Source organism: Lytechinus variegatus, chromosome 12 (genome assembly GCF_018143015.1).
Source record: "Lytechinus variegatus isolate NC3 chromosome 12, Lvar_3.0, whole genome shotgun sequence".
Classification (NCBI taxonomy): Eukaryota; Metazoa; Echinodermata; class Echinoidea; order Temnopleuroida; family Toxopneustidae; genus Lytechinus; species Lytechinus variegatus.
In genome coordinates, this window is record NC_054751.1 from 29,654,656 (window position 1) to 29,668,378 (window position 13,723).

Here is a 13,723-nt window from a genome sequence, read left to right on the forward strand (position 1 = left end):
CTCTTATGTCCACTTTTTATGAACTAGACCAATAAACTTACAGAGATATGATGGTTATTCAACAAAAAACCCCAACATGGCCAAAGTTCATTGACCTTACATGACCTGTGACCTTGATCATGTGACCTGAAACTCGCACAGGATGTTCAGTGATACTTGATTACTCTTATGTACAAGTTTCATGAATCAGATCCATAAACTTTCAAAGTTATGATGGTAATTCAACAGATACACCCAGTTCGGCCAAAGTTCATTGACCTTTGACCTTGGTCATGTGACCTGAAACGCGCACAGGATGTTCAGAGATACTTGATTACTATAATGTCCAAGTTTAATGAACTAGACCAATAAACTTTCAAAGTTATGATGGTAATTCAACAGATACCCCCAATTCGGCCAAAGTTCATTGACCCTAAATGACCTTTGACCTTAATCATGAGACCTGAAACTTGCACAAAATGTTCAGTGATGCTTGATTACTATTATGTCCAAGTTTCATGAATCAGATCCATAAACTTTCAAAGTTATGATGGGAATTCAACAGATATCTGCAATTCGGCCAAAGTTTATTGACCCTAAATGACCTTTGACCTTGGTCATGTGACGTGAAATTCGTGCAGGATGTTCAGCGATACTTGATTAACCTTATGTCCAAGTTTCATGAACTAGGTCCATATATTTTCTAAGTTATGATGACATTTCAAAAACTTAACCTCAGGTTAAGATTTTGATGTTGATCCCTCCAACATGGTCTAAGTTCATTGACCCTAAATGACCTTTGACCTTGGTCATGTGACATGAAACTCTAATAGGATGTTCAGTAATACTTGATTAACCTTATGGCCAAGTTTTATTAACTAGGTCCATATACTTTCTAAGTTATGACGTCATTTCAAAAACTTAACCTCAGGTTAAGATTTGATGTTGACGCCGCCGCCGCCGTCGGAAAAGCGGCGCCTATAGTCTCACTCTGCTTCGCAGGTGAGACAAAAATGGGAGAAAAAAAGAACTGTGCTATTCAGGTATTTTGTTAAACACATACCTGCTAAACGACATTGTCATGATGTGAACTGCTCAAAATTGAATGAAGAGTATTGAAAATATTCATCCAGCTATTCAGTCAAAGATGTATTTGTTATTGGATTATGCCTCTAATCTGAAGAAGATTTCCCTGGTTTACTTGAAGAGTGGATTTGGTGATGGACATCCGCTGACTGTATGCTGAGTGAAGTCCATACCTTTTGGGACAAAGTAGAAGGAAATAAAAAGGAGCAAAGTTATTATGGTCAGCAGTGTACATGGTGTTAATTTAGTAACAAGATTATGTTATCGCTTTACCAGGTTAAACTAGTTGGGACTCGTGCTTCCTCAAGCAGGTGAAGGCTCAGGAAAGCATTTCATCAAAATTTTTCATGCGAAAAGTTACAGTCAGATCTGACAACTTTCCTTGGTTTTGATTGGCTGAGAAGCAGTCCCTATGGAAACTATCAGATAAAATATCCAACAAGCGCTTTCCTGACATGTTTGCCAGGTATGTACATTGTAGCCTACAATTACAATACTAGTAGTATTAACATGTCCGGTTCAGATATTTCAGAGACAGAAACGTTTGAACCTCATCCTTCATACATAAACACAAAACATCAAGATAATAACTATATCTAGATTTAACAAAAATTGTTTTTTAATAGTGCATGACAGCAATTTGGGCAATTGGGATAGGTTGCAAGCTGAATTAGATTTGATCAAACCTGACGATTATGATGGATGTCTCCTTCTAGGTGACTTCAATGTTGATATGTCGCCAAATGTTCATTCTTCAAATCGGATTCACTTGTCATCAATGATGAATGAGCTTGATCTGATTCAGATGGTATCATCTCCAACTAGATTGTCGAATGGATCTTCCACTGAGGGATCAATCATCGATCTTGTCTTTACCAACCGTCAATACGCTCTTCTGGATGTTAATACCATGGCTAATCCTGTGGAGTCTGACCACCTAGCAGTAAGTGTTCGCCTGCGATCACCGAAGCCTGCTCCGACGCCTTCAGTTCTCCGATCGTTTCTTCATTTGAAACAGGCAGACTTTGGTCATCTTCGGCATACTCTACATCTATTACCATGGAATTCTCTATTGGATCCGGCTGACATTGAGGAAAGCTACGAACTATTTCTTGACCTGTTTCATGCTGCCGTCAATGATGCTATCCCACGTACCTTGAAGAAGAAGTCTAAATGTTCACCTTGGATCTCAACAGAACTAAAGAAACTTGTCTTGCTGAAACATTCTTTGTTTAGAAACGCTAGACAGTCTAAAAGACCTGACGATTGGACTGCTTACAAAGCTCTTAGAAATAAGGTAAAGAAAGAAACTAGGAAATCTTACTGGACTTATGTGAACTCTCTCTTTACTTGTAAAGATAACAGGCGTAAATTCTGGTCATTTATACGTAATAAAAAGCATGCTGTACCACCTCCTAAATTCAAGTTAAATGATATTAACATGTGTAAACCTTGTGACATTGCTAATGCTTTCAGCACTTATTTTTCCTCCGTTTTTGGTCCTTCTTTACCTCTTCCTAAGGCTCCTTCTTTATGTACTTTGCCTATCCCTTCTCTCTCTGACCTGTCCGTCTCCACCTCTGATATTCATTCTGCTCTTCTTCGCCTATCCAAGAACAAACCACCGGGACCTGACGGCTTGTTACCCAGTGTACTCAGTAACATTGCCCTAGAAATTTCACATCCTCTATCTAATTTGTTTAATGCTTCTCTCCACAGTGGAACTGTGCCTTCTTCTTGGAAACGAGCCCTTATTACCCCTGTTTTTAAGAAAGGTGAAACATCCGACATTACTAATTACCGGCCTGTTGCCCTAACATCTGTGTTGTGCAGAGTGCTTGAGAAGATGATCGTGAAGGCTATTGATAACCATGTCGAATCGTTTGGTCTCCTTAATAGAAACCAGCATGGTTTTACGAGAGGGAAGAGTTGTGTTACTCAGCTGGTGAATGTGCTCCATAGATGGGCGACTGTCTTGGATAAGAGATCCCCACCACGAATCGACGCAGTTTTTCTAGACATGTCGAAAGCTTTCGACAAAATGCCTCACAATGCTCTTCTTGCCAAGCTATCCTCTCAATTCAACATTCAGGGTAACCTGTGGAGATGGATTTGTTCTTTCCTTTCTAACCGCTATCAGTCTGTTCTCTTTCAGGGTTCAACCTCTCCTTGGATTCATGTTCCTTCCGGAATTCCGCAAGGGAGTGTTCTGGGACCCAAGCTATTCAATCTCTTCATTAACGACATCTCCATCTCCCTTTCTTCTGAAGCTGTTCTCTTTGCAGATGATCTTCTCTTATTCCGTGTTATTTCTTCTGATGCTGACGAAACCATAGTCCAAAATGACTTAGATAGCTTGATACAGTGGACTGCCAGCAATGGTATGTCCTTTAATGCACACAAGACTAAAGTTATGCATGTGACAAGGAAGAAAAGAATTCAAACTCCTCATTACTATTTAGGAAACGCATGCATATCATCAGTATCTTCATTCTTGTACTTGGGTATTACAATTAGTTCAGACCTATCATGGAACCCACACATTGATTCAATTGTCTCTAGGTCGAACCGTCTGCTTGGTTTTATCCGAGTTGTTGCACGTGGTGCCTCTACCAATGCCATATTTGCATTATATAAAGCTCTCATCTTGCCAATCCTCGAATATGGCATTCCTGCCTGGCACCCGACGACCTTAACTCAATCTAGGAAAATTGAAAAGATTCAGCGTGCGGCAACCCGCTTAGCTCTCAAGCAGAGGCGAGGCGAAATGCCGTATGATGAAAGACTTCTGGCACTTAACTGGTCATCACTCACATCTCGTAGGGACTACTTGTTATGCTCATTTGCATACAAGTGCCTGTCGGGTTTATGTGACTGTGAATCTCTTCTTGAAAACATACTCATTAACCCCCGTCATATGGAAGTTCTTTCCTTTCGACATCTTTCTTCTAGGACACAATCCCTCTTCTGCACCCCCTCCAGAAGACTACCTCGACTGTGGGACACACTACCCAACGACATCAAGGATGTTGCTGTTCTTTCTCCTTCTACTTTCCTCAGTTCTGTAAAGCAAGCAATTCTATTTCCTGATTAAGACCTTTATGCTTTTCTACTTTTCCTGCTTAATACAATGATTCTGGTTCTGCCTTGGAGACATTTTCTTTTCATTATCTCTGCCTCTCTCTCTCTCTCTTCTCCTTTTTACTTTGTATAAATTATATCTTTCTCTCCTATCAAAATTATGCAATTTTACATTATGCACTTAATGCATGCTTTTCTCTAGATTTTATCTCTTATTTTATCTTGTAAATTATCTTAATTATTTTAAGGCTAGTACAGTGATATTCTTATCCTTTCTCTTTATCTCCTCGATTCGTTAATCCAATGCTTTCTTATCCCAATTTCCTATCCTGATAAGTTTTATCATGTTATCATGTTTTTTCACTGTACATGTATCGTTATGATAAATCAAGTGATTATATCCTGAAAAAGTTTTCGATATTAATTACATTTTACTTTGGACTTTTACCCCCCTTATTTTTTCAGATCTCCAGTTACACCAGATCTGATAATCATATATATTTGAATTTCCAATTGCAAGTTTATTTAAAAATACCCCTTTCATTACTGTTCAGCACCGAGGTGTTATTTTTTACTATGTTATATTTTTCCAATTTTGCAGTGGTATTTTTTTTTATGCATCTCAATACTATCTAATTAATTATTTTGGCACCCTTTTCAGTATTCCCTTTTTAAACGTGCAATATTTTGTGTAATAGTATTTATATATTTTTATTTATGTCTTGGGAGCGGCATGTGTGGGGGCTCATGCCTTCGGGCAACAGTGATGAATTTCGCTTTTGTGCCCCCTGACCCACATGCCGTTCCCGCATTCTTTGCATGTTAATGTACTGTAAATTTTCTAATGTAATGTGTATGTACTTTTTTATATTGGTCAAATAAATAATAATAATAAATAATAATAAATGAATGACCGTAGGGCATATCCAGAATAGATGAGGGGGGGGGGGGAGGTGGGTGCAGATGTACATAGCCCTTCTGCAAAGCAATTAAAAAAAAGAAACAAGTTACAGGTTACAAAATGTTACAAGAAGCAAAACAGAAAAATAGATCTAGGGGCTGAGGACCTCCCCCAACCTGAGATGAGAAACTATCACACACACAAAAAAAAGGTATGTATTTGATGAAATAATGAAACAAGTGCTTACCAAGGTTCTTGGTCAGTCCGATCAGGTTCTTATAATTCTGCCCAGCATCACAGAAAGCCCCTGCTATCTGAGAGATGGAGAAGGCTTTCACAAGGCAGAACGAGTCCATCGTAGAAAAGGCAAAGTTTAAAGTATCGTTGTAATGATGCTCTCTGGTGCGATGCCACCCCTACGAGAGAACGGAAAGAGGATGAGATGGTATTATAAAGTAAACAAATCTGACACAGAGAATGGAATTTGAAATTATTTGTCACTCAGTTTTAAGAATAAGAAGGATGAAAAACAGGAAAATTAAATTGGATAGCATTTTTGAAATAACGGAAGATGCAGTAACCTTGTTAATTTCAGAAATTAAAGTGAGAAACAAAAGATTCCGTGTAATTTGAAGCAATTTTGCAATTGATTTCTGATCTGTTTCTCAAACAGGTACAAGTCTGGTTTTCTTCAAAAGAGAGCAATGCATTTAAACAAATACAGTACCTGTAGAATGAAATCAGCCTTGACCTTGTACTTCCTGAGGTCATCTGAACCAATGAAAGTGTAGCGGCCATCATCACCACCTAAAAAAACAAAGAAAAAATGTCAATCAAGAATCAGAATATAGCCAATTTGGAGATTAAAGGGGAATCCAGCCTTGGCCATAAAATGTTGTGTTGGGATGGAGAAAAATAGATTAAACAGAATGGTAAAAGTTTGAAAGAAATCAAACAAGCATTAATAAAGTTAGAGCTGTTTTAAAATTGAGATCACTAATACTGTATAGATTTCAAATTGGCAACTGGGTAAGTAAATTATGACAAGGGGTAAGGACAACTTTCCCATAGGCCTTGAACTTTATTATCAGGGATTTGTGGTTTTCTCCTAAGTACCCATTCCCCTGGGGCAGTAATCTAAATATAACCCAGGTAGTATATTGTTTTATATCTTCATGACAGAAAAATACAATTTGAAATAAAACTTTTAGGAACAATTACATTTTATCAATAATATGTATTGGAGTACATGGAAGAGTAGTCCTTGCCTGACATCACGATGACATCCCATATACGGCAAATTCAAAGTCTCCACGGGTATAGTGATTACCAATATTTACAACTTTTAAAAATTCATAACTTTCTTGTTGCTTGTCCAATATTGTTCAAACTTTTACCTATCAACTTGCCTGATTTTTCTTTTCCTTATATTGGGTTGGATTCCCCTGTTAACAGATTGGCTTTAGGCTGAGCTTACATAAGCAAAACAAGAGTGATCTTGCTGATGTGGTTTACGGTACACCATGTGGAATGTTATAGAAGCAGTGGATAGAAGAAGAGAAGGAAGTGGATAGGTGAGAAAGTGGAGATTTGAGAATAGAGTATTCTTTCTTGAGAATAGTCCTGAAAAGGACTGTAAACCAGAAGGAATGTTGAGTGAGAACAGCTTGAGTAGTAGAGCTGATGAGGAGATGCTGGCTTGCGTCGGCGAGTAGAGATGATGAGTAGTAGAGAGACTCGACGTTTCGGACAGGTTGACTGTCCGTCTTCAGGAGCTGTTCTTGTACTCAAGCTGTTCTCACTCAACATTCCTTCTGGTTTACAGTCCTTTTCAGGACTATTCTCAAGAAAGAATACTCTATTCTCAAATCTCCACTTTCTCGCCTATCCACTTCCTTCTCTTCTTCTATCCACTGCTTCTATAACACTCCACATGGTGTACCGTAAACCACATCAGCACTAGGCGGTTTCAAACCGCCTCGATCACAAGAATCCCCGTTAAATTACGAGAACTTTTTAAGGCTAAAAAATACCCGTTAATTATTCCTGCATTCACACCGCCCCGAAACACATCCTTCGGGATAAGTTCCCGAAGTTACGAGCATGCGCAGTGTGGTCTGATAAGCAGGCAAGGCGGGAGATTCAAAATCACTTGCCCAGCAGCCACCCACGCCGTCGCGCCCAACGACACGCTGGGATAAAAGTTCCCGTAATTTGCTTTCACATCGCCTAAATACCTGCGACCTTGGAAAAATCCCCACGAAAGTTCTCGTAATTTCGCCAAGTACCTACTATTTAGCGGGTATTTTCTTTCGGGGAAATTACGCGTAGTTTGCTTTCACATTACCAAAATACCTGGTATTTTCTGATCGGGGTAAATTTCCCGATCAGAGAATACCTGGAACTGGCGAACTTCGAGGCGGTCTGAAACCACCTCAGCAATGGTACATGCCACCATGCAAACCTTCAAACAACATCTGAAGAGTGATCTTTGTATCACCCTACAAGGAAAGTTGATAAAAAAGCAGAAGAGTTTAAACTACTGGTTGGTATTAAGCATACAGCATTGTACTAAAATACTCAGCTTAAGTCTAAAGAATATAGCACCATGAAACCTTACCTCTTTTCAGTCCATCAACATATGCATCAAACACCTTTTCACTCGGTGCAGCTGTAAAAAGAACAAACAGATCAGATAAAAAGTTACCATCTTACAACCTGAAAAAAAATGGCCACAAAATTGGGGTCACAAGAACTAACATGATCACATTAAATAAATATAAAGGTGAGTATCAATTTTTGTAATTTCATTTGTCAGAGAGTTTTGGAATATAAATGTATAATAGTTGGTTATGCTGTTTCAAATGACAATATATATATTTTGAGAATTGCCACCCTTTCTCTCTGTCTGCATATGCATGTGTATATGTGTCTCTCCACCCCCCCCCCTCATAATACATAGATTGCAATTAAAGACATCCTTTAGTGCTAAACAGAGATTTTGCTTTTTAAATTGAAAACAAGATACTTACTGAAAACAAGCTCCAGTGTACAGCATGCATTTCCTGAAGAAATATAATAAAGTATCACAACCAATGATTTCGTTAAAAAAATCATAAATAACGAGAATAATGTGTTTCTTCTAATCATTATTTAGTTGTGTACTAGAATAAGATTTGGTACAGGTGACACATGAATCATAATAGTAAATATGGCATTCATAATGAACAACGGATCTAGAAGCTATTCTGAAGTGTGTTATACAATTGGAAAGCTCCAAAACAGGATTATATCCTTAAGAAATACTGAAATGAAATTTAGAATTAAAGATACTTTCAATCATTTTCCTTTTAGTGAGAATCGTAATCCAACTTAATTTCCATGTAAAATTGCAAACACATTAACTTAAATTTGTTTTTATTTCATATTATTAAACAATTTTAGAACAAACACTTGCCCTGACAAACACAATCATACAATGTGATTAAAACTGGAATAGTGATTTACACATATTTTGTTACATTTAATTATCATATATTTATTCATTTATCTATTTCTTTCTTTCTTATTTATCTATTTATTTATTCACTACTTTTACCTCCTTTTCTCTCTCTCTTGTCTCATACAGATATGAACTTTCACTTTGCAATCTTAGATTCTATTAAAAATTGCAATAAATTTCCATTCTCAGATTCATTCATTCCTTCCTTCATTCATTTTTTTAATTAATTAATTTATTATTTATCATTATTCTATAGCTTAAGGGGGGAGGGGGCAACATGCTTGGTTACCTAAAAACATAAATAGCAGAGGCTTAAAACCCTTGGCTTACCACATGTTCCACAGTCTGGTCTGTCGCAATCTGGAGGTTGGCAGGAAAGGACCAAGCCAAATCCACAAACCAAAGTAACAAACAGGAATCTCTTTGATAACACCATCTTCAATCTTAGACTCAATTCCAAAATTGCAAATTGAAAGTTCAAATCTGTATAAGACAAGAGTGAGAAAAAAAAATGAGCTAACAGTAGTGCTGTAAAATGAGAAAATAAACTATGCTTGGAAATTAGAAAAAAAATCCCAAACAAGGCTATCATGAATCTAATGGATTTTTTATATCAAAGAAAAAGGTTAAGGCTGTTTAGCCTTTGTTCTGCAGCTAGAACCTATACTATTTATTTAGAATCAACATATCATGCAATACAATAATGCAAATTTCCATATCTTGCTGTGATCATTGAACTGAGGTGTGACATGCAACCCTCCAATGTAATTCTCACTACTTCAATCCAGATTACTCATTTTGCAAACAATCTTAAATAAATGAATGTCTGACTGCTGTTGCATCATTGACTTTTGTACAGTATGTGTTACAATCATTTTAATTTCAGAATCAGAATTTTAGATCAAATTAAATCATCTCTCTCTCACAAAAAAAAATCATGAGCACTGAAGTACTGTGAGCCAATTATCACAGAAAGGTGTGAAATTATGCATTATTGCACTTATGATTCAGTAAAAATTAAAACTGAAAGAATAATACCAATTAAAATTGAGTAAACCTGGACAAACAAAAGTTATGAGCATTCGAATGTTGAGAAAATTGATACTAATGTAGATTCTCCCATTGACAATTACAGCAATGAGAACAAGATCTGTCATGTACATGTCACACTACAACTTTCCCCATTGAAACTTGAAAGTATATACCCCACATCAAAACACTTCTTTTTGTTTATCATAATGACAGGGTAAACCATTCATCCATTAATGTTATAAAACCTTTCTCACCCTGCGAGTAAAAAAGAAAAAAGTTTCAGTGGAATAACATGTGTGACATCACAGGGACACAGATTTTGGTAATGCCAATGAATATGGGAGGAATCATGACATCAAAATTCAAAGTAATCAAACAAATTATAGCTAACTTTTTAATCTAAGTTCATTCAATCCTCCTCTAATTTTCTTTGATAGGCTTCTTTGGGCGTTTCATTCATTCTCCTTCCATACAAGTCCACCAGGGGCCAGTTTCTCAACACATGGACAAGTTAGTCATATCTTTATCCACCAACCACGGAGTTAGTTCCAATCTTACTAAACCTGTTTCTCGAAAGGCTTCCTAACTAGAATACCTTGATATCGATGCTATCGGTAAAAAGAGCAGATGAGATGTAGCCTTAGTCACAAAATATCATAATTTTCAAAAAGAAAAATTATGACAAAATTGCAAATATTGTGATGAATTGGGAAATAAATCTTTTCAAAATAATAGCACAGGTGAATTATGCATCATACATACCTAGACCATGAAGACTGGAGAATTAAATTGCAGAGAAATTAAATTATAATTCATTTCATGACTAAAAAATCACGTGTGGATGTTGAGATGGGTACTCCCGGGATATCCAATTTTAATAGTTTATAAAAGTAAACCATAACGGTTTTCTTTGTAAAATGATAACAATTATATGGTCTTTTACGATTCAAAATGTCATTTAAATATAGTTTGACAAAACATATTTAATCATTGATACCGAAAAATACGATATTTGACAAATTATATGCACAAATTAGAGATAGAATTTATCCAATTGCTAATAGGGGTCTGAAAACAACAAAAACGAGTTCAGTTATGGATGGCCTGACGTGTTAGAATCTTTGATTAAATCATTTTACTATTTCAAAAAGAATGGTTTTGTGGCATTTTACCAACAGTTTTTATAGTTTCTTTGTATTACAATTATCATTGAATGCATTATCCCACTTGTTTTGTGATGTAATTTCAACCTCTATGATTGATTACGTAAGATTATAATTTTAAAATTTCCACGCACTTTTGCTTGTCATAGTCTACCCACGTGATGCCACTACGTCATCAAGAAAGAAGTTATGACAGATTCGGAGGTGTCATAAATATTAAGTGAGTTTGTTATACCCGATCTTGGTAAAACAGGCTTCATGAAACGGTTAGCGGACAAGTAGCTCACTATCTCCGATTTAGTCAAGAAGTTAGACTTATGATGGTGTTGAGAAACGGGCCCCAGAGCCCAGGAGTCGACCGTGCAAAATGAGGGAGACACAGGACTGGGGTAGATTCTGGTCTCAATATTAATAAAACGTGGAAACAGAAATTATGCACTTACCACGATTATATGGATGAAGGTGACACACAAATCCTGACATCGAGGCACAGACTGGACCCTCGATAAAAAAAACAAATTATAGCCTCGGTCTCGATCGGCCATTTTGTTTTGAATTTTGAAAGAAGGAGAGGTATCGGCTATCACGACAGAACTTTTCGTTTTTTTTTAGATTGGCCAGTCTGTGCCTTGATGTCAAGATTTGTGTGTCACGATAGACCTTCATCCATATAATCGTGGTACGGTAAGTGCATACTTTCTGTTTCCACATTTTATTAAGATTACTATTGAGACCCCAATCTACCCTAGTTTCTCCCTTGTTTTGCACTGTCGACTCACTGGGTTAAATCTAACCATGGTCTACATGTAACTATCTCTAACATTCACTTCAGCAATCTCAGTCTGCTACGATCAGACACTCACACTCAACACCCTATCGTTCAGTTCACACATACTAAAGACCGGTATATTGTAAAGAGACACAGTGACTGTGACTGACACTGGCAGACAGAGCTAAAATAATAGTATACCTCTAGTCTTGAGGACTCCATGATGTCTTTTTTAAATACTTTGACATAGATCTATACTTATTCATTATTGGAGTCCTGAACCACCCTTCATATATGTATAAGAGACACATGTAAACAAAGATGGATTTCCCTAAGAAATCCATCTTTTAATATAAAAATCATGTAAATTGTTGTGATTTTATTAATCTCTACACCTTCCTACACCTAATGCATAGGAAGGTTAACAATGGTCAATTAAAATTACTAGCAGCAATTACCCGTGGCAGCACAGGGGGTAGGAGTCATTTTTCTTTATCAAAGTGTGTGTGGGGGGGGGGGGCCGGGAGGGGGAGGGGGTGACATTCTTGTATGTACAGCTAGACTGCCTATTCACACTGAAAGCCAAGCAGTTTATTGATGAAATATATTTAGACAACTGATTCATAGCAGATTTCTCTTTCAATATAGATAGGAGGTTCAATTAAGTTAAGCATCTTGGGTTGAATTGGAGGAAGAACTTCAATAATCATAACAGAGTGAAATCCAAATCTAACTATAAAATGGAAAAATGTATTAGAACACGGTGTATTCAGTAAGCAGTCAAGAGGCAATTATTGTGATATAGAAATGTTATGATTACATGTATTGGGTCAGAAATAAATATGTAAGTACATTGCACATGTACCTTACAATGTACATTAGACTGCGGTTGTTTGTACTTTTTAAATTAAAGGTTGCTCAATCATATATAAGTATGGCAGGATGTCGAAAAGAAGTGAGAGTGAGAGAAAGGGGGGTGATAAAATGAGTAAGACGTACAGAAACAGAGGTGGGAAAAATGAGTCAGACAGACAGTGAGGAAAATGAGAGACAGAGAATGGGAAAAATGAGAGACAGAGGGGAAAATGAATGACGGAGAGATAGACAGACAGTGGGAAAAATGAATGAGAGAGACAGAGAGTGGGGAAAATGAGACAGTTGGGAAAATGAATGTGAGAGACAGTGGGAAAATCAGAGATAGAGAAATTAAAGAATACAAAAGAGCGAGATAGAGAGAGAAAAGGTTTTAGATGTGAAGGAGCTAAAATATCTGCACACAATAAGCTCATTTGTGTAGTGTTACCACTTGTATTTCGCTGACCCAAGAGAGGTAAAAGGGACTGGGAACTTCGAAGCTATACTCAGGGCTGCGAAAAGGAATGCCAAAAAGTTACGATTTGTAAAAAAACTTTAAAAAATGCGACCAAAATACCACAAACAACCCCCCTCATGACAATTTAAACAATTTAACCATGTTTAGAAAAAAAATCCAGCTCGATTGAGTGGAAAACCACGGAGAAAAGCTGCGTCAAACAAACGGAAGGACACACAAGATTAGCCAAATTTATATAGTAAGGATTATTTATTAGCCCTATGTAATTTTTATACTAATTGTTTATAATCACTTAATAAATTTTAGCATTTGTGAAATAATAAATTTTATCTATAAATTGTTCTTCAAAACAGCATCGCTAACCAGATCTACGTCAAGCGGTCCAAGAGTCAACCTTATTGTATTGCTTTGTGCACATTTGGATCGAGGGATCTACACGACATCGGTCTGGTAAGAAACCTTCATTTTTTAACATTTTAACTGATTAAACCTTCCTAACGTTACGCATTAGGCATAGAAAGGTGTAGAGATTAATAAAATCACAACAATTTACATGATTTTTATATTAAAAGATGGATTTCTTAATCTTAAGTTAGGGAAATCCATCTGTGTTTACAATGTGTCTCTTGTACTGAAGGGCGGTTCAAGACTCCAATGATCAAGAAGTATATATTTCAAAGTAATTAAAAAAGACATCATCATGGAGTCCTCAAGACTACCTCACGCCACGGTTCGGTTTCGACCTCGTCCAGCGGCCTGTGCTGTGGCTGTGCCCACGTTCACTCGTCCCGAGTCCCGGTACTTCACCTACATGTATACAGCTCAGCTGCGCCTTCGCTTCGCCTTAGCTCTACTGGTGCAGCCCGGTTTGGTCAAA

The 13,723-nt window shown here is 37.0% G+C and overlaps 1 protein-coding gene across 1 annotated transcript; it reads right to left on the reverse strand.

The window, feature by feature from the left end:
• Window positions 1–992: 992 nt before the first annotated feature.
• Window positions 993–13,650, reverse strand: LOC121425453. Its single transcript, XM_041621512.1, has 7 exons — window positions 13,590–13,650; window positions 8,880–9,032; window positions 8,080–8,112; window positions 7,668–7,718; window positions 5,775–5,854; window positions 5,295–5,463; window positions 993–1,238 (listed from the first exon to the last, which is right to left on the reverse strand). The coding sequence occupies exons 2-7, from the start codon at window positions 8,983–8,985 to the stop codon at window positions 1,177–1,179; spliced, it is 501 nt and encodes a 166-aa protein (XP_041477446.1). The 5' UTR covers window positions 8,986–9,032; window positions 13,590–13,650; the 3' UTR covers window positions 993–1,176.
• Between the last annotated feature and the right edge of the window lie 73 nt (window positions 13,651–13,723).